This window comes from Leptidea sinapis, chromosome 35 (genome assembly GCF_905404315.1).
Source record: "Leptidea sinapis chromosome 35, ilLepSina1.1, whole genome shotgun sequence".
Classification (NCBI taxonomy): domain Eukaryota; kingdom Metazoa; phylum Arthropoda; class Insecta; order Lepidoptera; family Pieridae; genus Leptidea; species Leptidea sinapis.
In genome coordinates this window covers 9,303,848-9,320,172 of record NC_066299.1, presented here as the reverse complement: position 1 = coordinate 9,320,172, position 16,325 = coordinate 9,303,848, and the positions used below count along the sequence as shown (strand labels likewise).

The 16,325-nt window shown below is 33.6% G+C and overlaps 1 protein-coding gene and 1 long non-coding RNA gene across 5 annotated transcripts in view; one reads left to right on the top strand and one right to left on the bottom strand.

The window, feature by feature from the left end:
* Positions 1 to 11,733: 11,733 nt before the first annotated feature.
* On the bottom strand, positions 11,734 to 14,014 carry LOC126975286 (uncharacterized). The gene is made up of 2 exons (XR_007731676.1): positions 13,832 to 14,014; positions 11,734 to 13,159 (listed from the first exon to the last, which is right to left on the bottom strand). It is a non-coding gene; the product is annotated as an uncharacterized LOC126975286 (long non-coding RNA).
* A 110-nt stretch (positions 14,015 to 14,124) lies between these two features.
* Positions 14,125 to 16,325, top strand: part of LOC126975193 (protein Son) — a 46,462-nt gene continuing 44,261 nt past the window's right edge. Inside the window, exon 1 of one of the 4 annotated variants that reach the window (XM_050822962.1) lies at positions 14,125 to 15,226. In XM_050822962.1, coding sequence (XP_050678919.1) covers positions 14,418 to 15,226 — 809 coding nt within the window. In that variant the 5' untranslated portion in view covers positions 14,125 to 14,417. The remainder of the gene's footprint in view (positions 15,227 to 16,325) is intronic. The other 3 variants (XM_050822961.1, XM_050822960.1, XM_050822959.1) reach the window with 3 other exon arrangements.

Sequence of the window (16,325 nt, the reverse complement as noted above, 5' to 3'; positions counted from 1 at the left end):
CACTGATTAATTAGCTGTTCCTTGTCTCTATTGAATCTATTAAATATATTTTTATTATTACATCAGTATCGTTCAACAGAAATTCAGTTCTGCATAATGTTCGGAATTTTCGGTGTGTGTCTAAACATTATTGTTTATTTTATTTAAATGGTGAGATATATTAAATGTTTGATTATAATTATAGCATTACTTATATGATGCTATCAATACGAAAATATAACCAATATATATACCAATACACAATTACTTATTATTATTATTATTATTATATTGAAAATATTTATTTCAGCTAAACATACATTGATAATCACAAAGTCACAAAGAGCCAATAATTTGCGCTTTAAAGATTATATTTATTTCCATTAGCATAATATAGGAAATACATACAAACACAAATAATTATTAAATGCAGAACTAACGTCTGTCTATCATAATACTGTTTATTAAATCTGTTTCTTACAAATATGTTACAAGTTTGATTTCTGTTAAATTTCGTTAAATAAAAATAGCATATTAAAACTTTTTAGAGAATGTTATAAATAAAAATCAAGGAGACGTCATACTGCGCTGTTGCCAAACCGAATATCTTGACAAAAACGGAAGAATAGTTATATGGGAGTAATTCTGCGTTTATTTGTCACGAAATATTCTTGTTTTACGAGGGCAGCACTGAAAATTTCGGGAATCAAGGAAGTGACACAACATTACTATTTAAAAATGTATCTATTGCTAAGTATTCTTCGCGAAATTTAACACATTTTTCCATACGATGGAACCAATCATTGAAGCAACCATGCCATTTGGAAGTTGGGGTCTCCAAAATGGCAGTTTTGTAGGCGTCCACAGCTTCTTCAGGTGATGAAAATCTCTGACCACGCAATTTATTCTTTATTATAAGGAAAGTATAGAAATCATTAGGGCTTAGGTCGGGGCTGTACGGCGGATGATCTAACAATTCTATGTTTTCTTGCTCTAAAAACTCGTGATGGAGGATGATGCGGCGGCTGCAGTTCTCTTTACGGAGTTCAGAAACGACCTGTGGCAAACAAAGGCTTGCATACCATTCTGCATTAACCGTTCTTTGTCCCTCAAGAGTAATAGTCGCAACATGGCCGGTTTTGGGGACAAACGTGGCCACCATTTTTTTTGCAACACTCCGTGAACGAACAATTTTTGTTGGCTTTAACTCATTTTCGAACACCCAAACTTGTGATTGGATTTTTGTTTCGGGTTCGTACGCGTATATGCAGGATTCGTCACCTGATACGATGTATACAGAATTTGAGGATCCTGCGTGGAATCTTTCGAGAGTTCTGACGCACCAAGTAACTCGAGTCGCTTTTTGCTCTTCACAGAGCAAATGTGGTATCCATCGGGAAAACAACTTTTTTACACCTAATTGTTCATGCAAGATTATTCGTATTTAACTCATGCTAATGTCTAAAGTTGCCTGAATTTCGCGGTATGTCACATGCACAGCATCAACGTTTTCTTTGGTGACTGCAGTTTTTGGACGACCTTGACGGGGATCATCACTTAGCTTTACACGTCCACGTTGAAATTCAGCAAACCAGCGATAAATTGTGTTTATGGATGGGGCTTCATCACCAAATGCAGAAATCATCCGGTCATCACACTGTTTTTGTGTTAAACGACTTCGAAAGTCATAATAAATCATCGCTCTAGAATTTTCTCGAGTCAATTCCATTTTCTCAACAACTAAACAAGTTTGGCAAGACCTTGTGACAAGACCGAGAATCTTTTTTTAAATAAATAAATGGTATTCGATTTTTAAAACCACGGAGTTTTCAATTAAAATTATTTTAATATGACAGTGAACATAGAGTGGAACAGTGGAAATATTCCATTCCCGATACTTTTAGTGCAGCCTATGTATTCTCAATTTATACAGAATATAGCTATACTTTGTATTATTGTGGAATAAATGTGTAAGCAAGGCCGCACACAAGACATAATCTTGTGTTAAGCTAACTATGGCACCATATCTAAGGCGTGCCACATTTAGCACTCCTGTTTTTCAAATTCAAATATTTTTAGAAAAAACTGATTTATAATTAAAAGAAAATGTTATTATCGTCATTATAATGTATATTGTAGGGATCCATTATCCAACATTGATATGTATATGAAATACTACTACCTAAATGCTGCGCCCAGTAGGGAAGTTGTTTTACCTCATCTCCCTTGCTTTCAATAGACGTCACCCTACCATGTGTTAGGTATACAAAATATCGCCAGCCGTTCAACAAAAACGTGCAACTATTTTTATTTTCAAATTGTACTTACTAGATACAAATAATATAGTTAATGAAAAAGCCCTATCCTTAACTTTGGTTTCTTTTGTAAAGTCATTTATGTGTTACTTCGTACTTTTACCACATATGTAAACGTATTTAAGTATTTTTTCCTGCACATGTATATAATATCTAAGGCATAACAGATTGTAGTAAGGCGACAATCTCACTATTTAAAGGCCCACATGGGTTACAAAATGAAAGATCATATTGAATTTCACGCAAAAACTTACATTAATAATATTATTTTTACCAAACGGGTGATATATTATAACATATTTTTTCCTCATTATAATCACATTACAAATCGTATCTATATCGACGATGATTTTGAATTGGTGGATTACACAATTTATTTATTTATTTATTCGATCCACCAGTGATAATTACATTAATTCAAGCAACAATAAAATATTTAATCTAAAGTTAATTCTAAATGCATTATCGTTTAAGGTAGATACAGCATGCAATTAATATGAAGCTTACAAATATTTAAATCAAATGAAGTACTTATACATAATTTAAAAAACGTATTAACTTATTACCGAAAAAAACACAGTGAAATAGTTCTAGGTAGTTCGCTAAATTGAAATCAGTTAAATATAAGATATATTTTGTTAATATTACAAATTATTTAATTTATCACATGATAAAATTTTACTTCGAAATGTTTTGAGTGAGTCCCCGAAAGGATCCAAATATTTGCAACTATCGTTTAGTATTTTAGACATCCTGGAAATTGGTGAGTTATTGCCGAGAACTTATATATATATATATATATATATATATATAGCACTCTTTTACATGAACTTTGTTTCTTTCGCTTGTTTCTACATTGCAAATGGAAAACTGGGGAAATGTAGTTTTAATATCAAGATTATAACAATTAATGTTATCCTTTGAAAATATTGATTGGAAATGAGTAGCAAATAGTTCTGTTATACCTTGACTTGTTTCTGAGGTTGTGTCATTCAATTTCATCTTATATTTATATCTTATATTTTCCAAGACATCACTACACACTGAAGGGGGGACATAAACAGCACATAGAAGAATGTCTTTAATTTCATAATTTGTTAAGTGACTCATTGTTTTTAATGAGAATTGGTGAAGAGTGTTCGTCTTTGCGAATATATATTTTTCCGTTTCTGACCCACACAAATCGAATACCCTTTCCTTTGGCTATTGCACGAGTTTTAGCATGAAGTGACTTGTAAAAGGGCGATAAGTGCTCTTTAGTACGTTAGTTAATATGACTAACGCTAACGGGTATTTCTTCCCGGTACGGCTATGTACAGCCTTGACCGGGAAGCCTTGCTTGACAAGGTCCTCCTGTATGAGCTCTAATGAGCGGGAGTCCACGGAGGACAGCCTTGACCTTGCGCTCTTCCGGGAGCGCATAATGCGTGTAATAAGGCACATTGTTAGGTGAGAGGAGGAGAGTGAGGTTGCGAAAGTCATCCGTGGTCGGTACGACTATGCGTATTGCCTCACCTGTTTGAGGCGCGGCTATATCGCACCTTATGATCGGTGCAAAGCTGGACAACGTATGTCCACTTTGCCTTACTCGGAGAAAGATAGGCGATGGAGGCTTGTTTCCAGGAGGATGGGCGAGTGTGTCACCGGTTGGCAAGAGGAGGGGACAGAGTCCGGAAGCAAGCTAATGTCAAGGGACATTAATGGTTTTGATTTTGGCGCAGAAGAGGAGGTTGAACAACGCGACAATCTCAAAAGATTTAAAAATTTAAAATTTAGACGCCTTCGTAAGAAGGATTACAACAGACATGTTCCGGCGAACAGACGCCTCATCACACCCTCATCTGGTGGGAATTGCCCCGCTACATGCAAGACGAGGAGGGTAGACAAAAAATGAAGGCGTACTCAAGGGACTGCGTAACTGAAGAGGAGGATGAAAACTCCACAAGACCCCGGAAAAGGCGAAAACTGACAGACTGGCCGACTAACCTACGAGCTAAGGCACAAAAAAAAATGGTTGTGCCCCAAGCAAGTAGCGACGACCCCATAAAATAAAATGTTCTTTTCAGAACGAATCTTTCGGCATACGCTTATTGCAGTTATGCACTATGCACGATTTATATTTCTACGATCTATAATGCTAATTACAAGTTAGATATTAGACATTTGTATTAATTGATTTTATTGGTTGGAGGTACAGCTACAGGAGTCCCCTTCAAGTGAAACGCCCCGGCAACTTGATGTGTCGGCCTGTCCTTGACATTTTGATAGGCTGGGACGTCAAGTTGTTCGTAGGGTCTGGTAACTTAGTATCTTGGGTATTGGTGGTATGTTTGTTAGGTATGGTATCGGTAAGGTTATTGGTAACTTGTACAGGTAAAGGTAATGCATATAATGTATTGTTTTCTTCAGTTTCATTTAATAAATATGCAGGTTTTAAACGGTCATTGATATTTATTTATTAGAAAAGGCTTACCAACTAGACACACAATTAATATTATGACTACTTATAATATAAAATTTCTTATATTCATATTTGTATATCTAACTTATAGGTATGCACAGCGTTGCCTTCATTTATTATTGTAAGTTAAGTAATACTACTACAATATGTGTTTACTATTACTAAAAACTATAATTTTATACATCCAAATTATAAGGGTTCAAAAGCGTATTTTTTAAAATTCCAAATGTATTAAAATTTATATCTATACTACTATTACTATGGAATTTACTGTTATATAATTTTGAGATAAGTTGGATAGGTGAATTTGAGACATAATTGTTTCTAAAGAATCGTACATGTACTGGCAGATATGTACTAATACGACAAGGATAAGGTGGTACACATAATCCAATCTAAGATAGAAGTAATGGACAGTCTAATTGATTATTTAATAAAGAAAAGAATTTGTGACGCATTTCTTCGCAATTCTAAGGTTTTCATATTGAAAATTTTTAATTTGTCTTGTAACTTATAATAGTGTAATTATTAGTGACATAACTCAATTTGGATATAAATTTTTTTTGAACTGACTCAATCCTAGTGATGTACTTTTTGTAATAGGGGCACCAAACTACCGAATTGTATTCAACCTGAGATCTTACAAGGGAATAGTATAGTATTTTAAGCGTAGGAATTGATGTAAAAGCCTTGGTGTTACGTAAGAAAAACCCAAGCATTGTTGATATGTTTGTTAGACGACCTGGTAACTGAATGGTATAAACTTTACCGCTTCGTTTGATAACACGGTACGGTCCTTCATATGGTGTTTGTAATGGTGGTTTTGCTGAATCTATTCTAATAAACACATGACTGCATGTATGTAAGTCTTGATGAACAAATATGTGTTTGTTATTACGATGTGAAGTAGGTGAGTGTGGTTTATTAGCTGCGATATGGGTACGTAATTTATCAACGTAGGTATGATCCAATGAGATAGATAATGTTGGCGTGCTTATGTCGAAGAAATCACTTGGTAGACGAAGGTTATAACCGTATGTTAGTTCAGCGGCGCTAACGCCTGTGTCCGATCGTAGAGCTTCGCGCAGGCCTAATAATACGGTTGTTAGTTCATTGATCCATGAATAGGTGTTTGTTAACCTTGAACGAAGGGCTGTCTTCAAGCAACGATGAAAGCGTTCTACCTTTCCGTTACTCTTTGGGTTATAGCTAGTACTTCGTATCCGTTTAACTCCCATAGTTTTCATGAGGTTGGTAAACAGAGTGCTTTCGAATTGTCGACCTTGATTACTTGTTAGTGTCGCTGGGCATCCAAATCTTGAGATCCAGTGATTGTAGATGATGTCTGCTATTGTCTGTTTTGTATGATAATTTATGATGTAAATTTAAAAGTTTTAATACATTATTATGTAAATACCTTATTAAAACGAATATTTTTTCATTAAATATGCTGCAATTATTCACACCCTTTCTCTCCCGCTTGTCAGAATGAGACAAATGAAATCAAGCGATCGCTGTTTTTTTAAAGGCCCAGTGAACAATATTGTATTTTGTATACAGAAAGTCATTGCCGATGAATGTGAACGGCTTACAAGAACGTAAACAATCACAAAATAGTGTTACACGGTATCACAGACGTATCGTTACCTAGTGACAATTATTGATATTTATTTACATCACAAATCTGTAAAAGCTAATCTTTTTCAGCTTTCCCGTACACGAAATAATGAATGAGATATAACACAAACTACATAAGTCGATTGTAATTATTATGACGGGTACTCACGATATCTATTTTATTAATTTGATGTCGATATTTTCTTCCAAATAAGTCGAGTGTCATTTGCTCGAGACTGATTTATATTTCACCACGTAAGGATTTAAGCGATTAAAATTTCATTTAACAAAAGTTAAGTTTACATTAAAAGTATTGAAATTGATGCACATTTTATGCACACCAAAGTCCAATTTAGCTACATTTATGTCATGCAACAATATGTTAATGTCCGCTTATAAGTTATACTACATACCCACGCCAAAAAAATACCTTGTAAAAGATGTCTAAGTCTAAAAGACAAATTTTAACAGATTAAATTTATATCGGCGATCTTACCATTTTAATAACCATATTACCGAATTAAAAAATTTTTATGTTATTAAAAATATAATATTTGAGTGCTTGTTTCTCTCATTCATAAATTCAAGCTTTAAAGGTTAATGTATCTTTAGAGACTGAGCTTTTGGCGATTAAATAAAACAACTGCTTGACTGTGAGGAATATGTGGAAGAGATATATATATATATATATATATATATATATATATATATATATATATGTGGATTATTTGAAAGTTACATGATACCTATATATTAAAATCCTTAAAACTAGTTACCCAATTACAATTGTAAAAATATTTACAAGTTCAGAAAATACACACCAATACTAGAGCTTACATTTTAACCAATAGTAAAACGTTTCATTCAATAAGAATTGAGAATAATATTATGTGTTCTATCTCGCTCTAAAACTAATGCTATCGCAGTTTGTGTAAACTCGCGTCGAACCTCGATCATACGATGTCAATGAGCATTCAGCACCTACTCTGTCGCTCATTGATTGAAATTGCATGAATAGCGATCGACGCCCGAGTCCCGACGCGTCATTCGAGGACGCTCGGTCTTGCTGTGCGGTTGTGTAACGCGGAGCACATGACTGATCACGTGAGTATATCTGCGGTCATCGAGAGAACGTGACGATGCTCGTACATCCATGAGATGACTACTGGTGATCTGTATGATTCTATGAGTTGATGTACAGCATTATGAAATGGTTCTTATCAGAGCTAATATTACGTTATATAAAATAAAATATTCTTTTCAGAACGAATCTTTCGGCATACGCTTATTACAGTTATTATGCACGATTACTATTTCTACGATCTATAATGCTACGTTACAAGTTAGATATTAGACATTTGTATTAATTGATATTATTGGTTGTAGGTACAGCTACATATCCAATATATTACGATAATTTAAACTTTTTATGAAATATTTGAAATTATTTAAACACGATTCATGTATTGGATGCAGCACTTTAAAGACTAATTTGTTTAGTATATTACAGAAATTGTAAAATACTCTATTTGATTGAAAAGAGTGGCCATTGAGTTTCTTGTATCTTTTATCTCAAGAGCTCTACTTTTCAGTAATCTAAAAGAAATATTCATAGTGACGATTCAAGAGCACTTAGTTTAAGCCTAATTGAATAAAGTTTATTTGACTTTGACTCATTACAGGTTACTATAATTTATAAGATAGATAATTCATTGCGAGCTTAAAGGAGGTTACTCCTATATATTTGTTCAAACCAATAAATAATCATACAAATTTTCGTCTGTATAATATAAGTGATTTCTGATTAAATACGTAAAAAACCCCCGACAGAACAGATCTTGATCAGAAAATAGGGACAGACTGACAAACGTAAAACATAAAGCAACCCTCTTTTTCATCAGGGTTTAAAAAATACCTAACAGCTACTCCACCGACGTCACTATCCAAATCGGGTTTTAAATTTAACATACGTAGCTTCAACTGAAAAAAAAAATTAACATTGCTGGCTATTGACCAATAATATTTTAAACAACTGGAGTAAGCGCAGATATGTATAGGATATGACAGTCCTTAATATGGTGTAATTTGTGGTATGTACCATATTTTGGCTTTGTTTTTGTGTGACGTGAATTGTCTTTACAGTTGAACGTCATTGATTTTCTCTAAATCTGGCTGGTCAGATGGGCGTAAGAGAATTTTCATGGCTAAATTCTTTTTGGATATAGAAAGGTACGCACTTATGAACAAATAATAAGCTAATAAAGAATGCTCAAAGCGATTAAAAGTGATAAATTATTGATTTAATTCATCTAGAATAAAAATTATAATATTATAATCTATCTGTAGTGTTTGACACTTTTTTATCGATTGTCGATATTTTATTTTAAATTATTATTAAAAAAAATCATTTTTAGGTATCTATATTTTTGATTAATAAGTTTATTACCTTTTAAATCCTTTTTATTATATTATATTGTGGTAATGATGTGCAAAAAATATTTAAAGCCTAAAAATTATTTATTTATTAATAGTATTATTATATTAGTTAATTATCGATAAAATTATGTATTGATTCCAACCCTATATATTTATTATATTGGCAGCTCTGATATTACGTCATTAGTTGATTATGTTGGTATCAAGATTTAGTGCAATAGGTATAATACAAGCGACATTTCTCATTATTTTGTATGGCACTCCCGTATCTTGAACGTAGTGTTTAAATTCTCTTTGTTTTTTACTTTGATCTGTGATAGCACAGACTAATATGATGCTTACGCATCATACGCATGTGTGATTGTTGTTATGTAGCACTGTATGTGAGGATTCTTGGCGGGAAATTGAAAGCTGCGGACTTGCAAAACTTTGTAAAATCCTTTTTTCTTTATTTTCGCTACGTTTTTAGATCTAAAAGTGCAGTAAAAAACTTTTTGGACATCGAATTATATGAAAAAGGATGACGACTTGGGGGGCGGGCCTGATCCGCCCAACCCCAAGCGTGTTCGACGGAAGGCCGGAGGCGGCGGACACGGAGGTGGTGAAACCGGGAACTGTAGCAATATGGACAATGACATCAGCGGCGGCGGTGAGCGAACTGACTCTAGTATGTATTCTCCATTTATAAAAAAACCCAACTACATAGAAAAAATCCAGAAAACTCCACAAATACAGAGTTCAAAGTATTTGTTGAACTTTCGAACAGGAATGAAAAATTGGGAAGGTGTGATGGCTATTCGGCGATTGAACGCCAATAAAATTGCAGTAATATTCAAGCAATATAACACGGCCAATAACTTTATTACCAACACGGCTTTTCTGGATAAAAATGGCATGCGGGCCTATATTCCAGCAACGCAAATTGAAAAGACCGGAGTCATTCGTCATGTCCCACACAATTTATTAAATAAAGAACTTTATACAGAATTATCTTCAATTTACGAAATAGTAGCACCACGTAGATTCACTAAGAAAGTTGGTCAAGAACGAGTGCCACTACAAACGGTGAGCATCACTTTTCTGTCCAATGTTTTACCGGATGATGTCCAATATGATTTATTTTCATTTCGAGTATTTGAATACGTACCTCCATTGCAACAATGTTTTAAATTTAATCATTCTGCCAAAGTCTGTAACGGTAAGCAACGCTGTTCAGTCTGTTCTGGTGAACACTTGTATAAGGATTGTGACAAACCCAATGATATAAGCTGTTGCAATTGCAGTGGCCCTCATCTTGCAATTTCAAAACTATGTCCCGTAAAAATAAATAAAATGAACGAAAAGAAAAACAAGATTTCTTATGCAAGTGTTACACAAACAATTACTAAAACTCCCAGATTCCCCCCACTACCGCCGCCTCGCCCTGTGCGTGTTGTAAATAAACCTATAATTGTAAATAAGCCTGTAAATATGCCTGTGCCTCAGGCTGTAAATAAAGACGTCCCTCCTATGGACATCAAAGCCCAAATTGTCTCCAACAATGACGTACTTCTGGCCCTGATACGTTGCTTGGTGGAGCTGGGCAATAAAGGTGACGCTACTCCGGTCACTACTACATCCATAAAAGTACTTATAACATTTGACATAATTATGGATTTGGACTCTCCTCGGACATCTGACATACGTATTGCGCAGTATAATATTCAAAGTGCCAACAGTAAAAAACCCTTATTAATTAAATTTTTGAGAGAAAATAACATAGATATTTGCTTACTTAATGAAACTTGGTTTAAGGATAATAGTTTTAGAATACCTGGATATAACATGTTCAATAGAAATTCTAAAACGTTCACAAGGGCGTCGCTATACTTATTAGACCGTATTTAAAATACAGGGTTTTAAATACTACTTTTTTTGAGGACATACAAACTGTTGCTTTATCGGTATCCACTGGAAATGGTAATTTGAGTATTTTATGTGTGTACTGTCCGCCCTCTAGTATATATTAGATTAATTAATATAAATTAGATTAAATAGACTGCGCAATATTATTAGAGACCTTCCGAAGCCCATTTTTGAGTGGTGATTTTAACGCACACCACATAGCTTTCGGCTGTTTATCAACAAAAGGTAGGGGTCAGAATCTGAATGACGTGATTGATGATTGCGAGCTCTGTATCTTAAATGATGGTTCTTTTACAACAGTAAACTCACCTAGATGTCAGCCTTCTGCTATCGACGTTAGCTTTGCTAGTGCTTGTCTAGCACCTCTATGTGACTGGTCAGTTCATGATGACTCTATGGGAAGTTACAATTATCCTACTATTACCAAAATTGTTATAGGGGTTGAAAAATATCAATTTAATTCACAAGTTGATAAGTTCTTGTATGGTAGGGCTAACTGGGAAAAATATTCCAAATTTTCAGAAACACTATTTAGTGGAATTGTGATAAATGTAAATGATCCCATCTCTTCATACTTAGAATTTTGTAACCGGCTTGATACACTTAAGCAATTGTGCATCCCTAAATTCACAAAACCGAATGGTTTTAGGAGTAGACCTCCGACACCACGGTGGAATCAACTCTGTGAACAGAATGTAATAGCTTCTTATGATGCACTAAAATTGTATAGATCAGATCCTACTATGGAAAACTACATAAATTATAAAAAAAATAGATGCACTGAAGAAGCAGACTATATCTCAGCAAAAGAGAGTTGGAATAATTTGTGTAATACATTCAATAGGACCACCCCTATAAGCAAGATTTGGAACTATATTAAAATGTTTAAGGGTGTCAAGTCTTCTAATAAATCTTATAGTGATGAATTTGTTGTTCCATTTTTAGACAAGTTAGCTGATAATAGTAATTTAGAGGAAATTGATGATTTGGACACTTACTATGGAATTAATAAAAACAACCGAAATTCAAAACATTTATTAGATAACTTTATATGGACCGAATTTACAATGAGTTTGAGATCTAGACGCAATTCTACTCCCGGCTTAGATGATTACCCATATATTTTGATTAAAAAACTACATGAATGTGTGTGTACAGGTAGTGTTTTTAAATATTCTTAATGCTTTATGGGACAAGAAATTAATACCCAACTCATTGAAAACACAATGTGTTATTCCCATACTTAAGCCAGATAAATCTCCTGATTCAGCTAGCTCCTACCGTCCAATTTCTTTATCCTCATGTTTTGGCAAACTGTTTGAAAACATAATTAAAGCTCGTCTTGATTGGTTTGTTGAGGCTAATGGTATCATTTTGTGGGTGTAGTTGCACTGACAGTTTCATATCGCTGATTACAGACCTGAAATGTTCCAAAAACATGAATTCACACACTGTTTGTGTCTTCTTAGATGTTCAAGGAGCTTTTGATAATGTTGATCCCGGAATACTTGTTAAAATTTTAACCAACTTAGGTGTCCCTGGACAACTATGTAAGTGGCTTTACAGTTTTCTTCACAGTAGAGTCTTATATGTGAGACATAATAATATTCTTTATAGCCCAAGAATTACATTAAAGGGTACTATGCAAGGCGCCACTTTATCACCTTTGTTATATAATTTGTATGTTTGTGAGATATGTAAATACTACAAATGTAAATATCCTTCAGTTTGCAGATGATATTGTGCTATACTGCTCCAACCAAAATATCCAAATAGCAATAGATAACATTAATTAAGCTTTAAGCCAATTATCAAAATATTATAACAAATTACATAATTAATTGCAATTACATTTAAATATTAATTAATACATCCAAAAGCAGTCTAATGATTTTTGGCAATGATGCACAAAATGGCAATGTTCTTTATAATGGTAAAGTCATAAATAGAGTCAGTTCAAAGAAATTTTTGGATGTCATCATTGACCAGAAGATGACTTTTGAAGAGCATATTAAATACATAACAAACAATGCTATGAAAGGTTTAAATATAATAAGATGTCTGGCAGGTGTGTCCTAGGGAGCTGACCCCAAAATTTTGTCCATGTTATTTAAATCAATAGTACGAAGTCATTTTGATTACAGCACTTTAGCTTACTTTGATAGTAAACATAAAAAGAAACTAGACATTGTGCAGAATACAGCATTGAGACTAATATCTGGTGCTATGTGCTCTACTCCCATAAGGGCCATGGAAGTAGACCAAAATAATGCCAGTAATTCTGAGACAATTACTACTCATTGAGAGGTATTGTCTCAGACTTTTATCTTCTAATAATATGCAAATCATAAACAAAATTGTAACTCATCATATTAATGTTTCTGGGCCTTTAACCACAGGATTAGCACTGTTGAATGGATATCCCCCAAATTTGTACAATATTTTCCTGGAAGTAGAAAAACAATATTTTAAATTAAGAAAGCAATGCCCTTGGCCCTGTTACTCTTTTTCTTATCAAGGACTAGTCCACTCTGTAAAAATTCTAAAAACAAATGTGTCTACTAACTCAGAAATGCTACAGTTTATGGCAGAAAATCACTTTTATTATTTCTTGTACACTGATGGCAGCAAGGGAGATGGATATACCCGGTGTACATTTTATGACCCACAAACACAATTGTCTCAGAGCTTTGCATTGCATGATGCCTGTTCAATCTTTACTGCTGAAGCATTTGCTGTTTATCAGGCTTTAAAAAAGATTTGCAATGTAAATAATTGTACAAAATTTCTTATTATTACTGATTCATTAACTTTACTTCAAGGCATGGATAGCTTAAATTGTAATTATAAAAGTAACTATATTCTATTCTTTATCAAACAGGTGATGAAATCTCTTTCATGTGGGTGCCTTCTCACAAGGGTATAACAGGGAATGAAAGAGCAGACAAAGCAGCATTTGAGGGAACAAATGCTATAGATGTAAGATATGCATTAGATGTACCTATGACTGATTATTGGTACTCTATTAATAAAAGTATTGAAAACCTGTGGATAGAATTATGGAAAGAGGATCTGAAGATTAAAGGCAAATGGTACGGAAGCATTCAAGTCAACTTACCAACAAGACCTTAGTACAACAAACTTCCTGAAGCCAGCCGTGATTACATTACCACCATTAATAGATTGCGTTTTGGCCATAATACTGCACCGTCACACCTAGCAATACTTGGCATTATTCGAAATAGTGAATGTTCGCACTGTGGATGTAGCAACGCAGACATGAAACACCTGATTTTCGATTGTCAAATGTCAAAGCTTTTTAATTGACAGATTAGTGCTTGCAGGTGAGTTGAGTGAAGTCATGTCAATGATTATGATCTTTCTTCCCGCCCGCCGCCGCTTGAAAAATTGTTAAGTGATGTACATAATTTCAAGCCTTTGTATAAATACATTAAGACTACAGTAAATAACATTTAGAAGTTAGTGAATAGTCGTGAAGCGCTCTCAAAGCCAGTGACCGAAAAAAGACATGGCTTAAAGGTCTCGTTACCAGGCCATTAAATCCAAAAAAAAAAAATTGTTATGTATTTGTGATGATAAAATTGTAAAGCTTATTTTAACTGAATACTGAACAAACGGGAAAAGTTTATCTTTTTATTACTGTATAGTTTAGTTAATAGTTGTTACTGATCGCTAAGTTTAGAATGACAACCTTAGATAATATAGAAAAATTAATTAAAAGAGAAAAAGCTACTCCGGATCGCATAAAGCCCGATTCGAAAAAATCATCAAATGAAATACTTTCTGAGCTTTTTAGTGCATTTAATGCCGATCCGCCAAAGATAGAAGATATACCTGTAAAAAAGTCTAAGAAGAGTAAAAAGAAACATAAAAAAGAGAAGATAAAACGTAGTCGTAGTTCTAGCAGCAGTGATTCGGATACTGATTATTCTCACAAAAAGAAAAAGAAGAAAGTCAAGACTAAGTCTAAAAAGCACAAAGAAGACCGTGAATCTCCTCACCGTCGCTCCAGAACACCCATTAAAGTAAAAGTAGAAAATAAGGTTAAAAAGGAATCTAAAGTCGTTAAAGAAAATGGAGTTAAAAAGGAAGCAAAGTCTATTCCTATTAAATGTAAACAAGATCTCAGTGTTAGCTTATCACCTCCTATTGAATCATTTGATGCAAGCCTTATTCCTATGCCAGATTCGCCTAAAGACACACTTAACAAAAATGATCTATGTAATAAATTGGATAAAAAAAATGATGGAACATCAGATAATGAAAAAGCCAAGGGGAAAATTCAAATAAAAAATTTGAAGTTTAGTGCTGTATTTGAAGAAACAGTAAAAAAGGCAGAGGAGGAAGCTAGAAAGAAAGCAGAGAAGGTTGAGGAGGGGGAGTGCACAGCATCATCAAGTAGTTCATCAAAAGATGAAGATTCAAACTCACACTTCCCTAAATCATCTGACCCTGGTGGTATACTTAAGAAAGCAGCTGCAGATACAAAAAAGTAAGTAGAAATGTAAGTTCAACTTTTTCAAATGTAACTTTGTTGAATCAATTCCATTTGTTGTGTTGGAAATACCAGGAGTGTGCATATCATATAGGGAAATAGGCATTACTAACCTCATTAAGAGAGTATTAAATAAATTAATACAGTTATAGTCTTAAAGTTGACCTATTTTAATTTAGTTCTGTTATTCCATAACCAAACTTCTATTGATCACCAACTCATAAAATTTTTCCTTATACTAGATACTAAATTCCTGCGGGAAGTAATCCTGCTATTGCCTATGTGACACAACAAGTATTTCATGCATCATATTTAGAAAAGTATTGATCACTGTTATACTAAATTCAACAGCGCCAGGGCCGCTAGGTAAGCTAGCTTATTAACAAATTATATCAAGTTAAACCAGTTACTCCCGAGTCCTGACCCCACATCTGTCTCACTAGCTTATGTAGTTTATGGCTGTTTCAGTTTTTTGTCTACATTAGTATCATTAGAGTAAATAGGTACATATTATATTCATTGATTACTATTTTTCATTTTATTTTAAATATAGTTCATTCCATCATCTGTGACATGTGTAAAGTCTTACTGCGAAAAAAGCTTGCTGTTTGATTTGTGTTTAAAAAAGGCTACTTATTGGATAATTAAAATAAAGGTAATAGAAAAATTTGTATGCCGGTTATGATATAGGTACAGTTTTCATTAGTTAATAAAATAAAAATTGTATCTTTCAATAAACCAGAAGGTACCAAATATTACTTTAAGAGTAATGTTCATATATTTATGAGATTCTGTGTTGGTGTAAAATTACCGTTCGCATTCCTTAAACTAATGTTATTGTAATGAACACAAGTTCCAGCGAGAAAAATCCGGCAAAAGAAATGGTAAGTGAATTGATGTCCTAAAACTACTATATATTATATCAGTTATATTATCTAGAAAAGCTAGGGGCTATAATGTATAATTTCTTTTAATTTATAAATTTTTATTATTCAATATCTTTAATGCATGAAATTTGTAAAGTATGTGTCTTTACTGCTAGATGGGGGTAAAAATGAAGAAGACTAATAAAAAGCTGTCTCTATACAACTTTTTC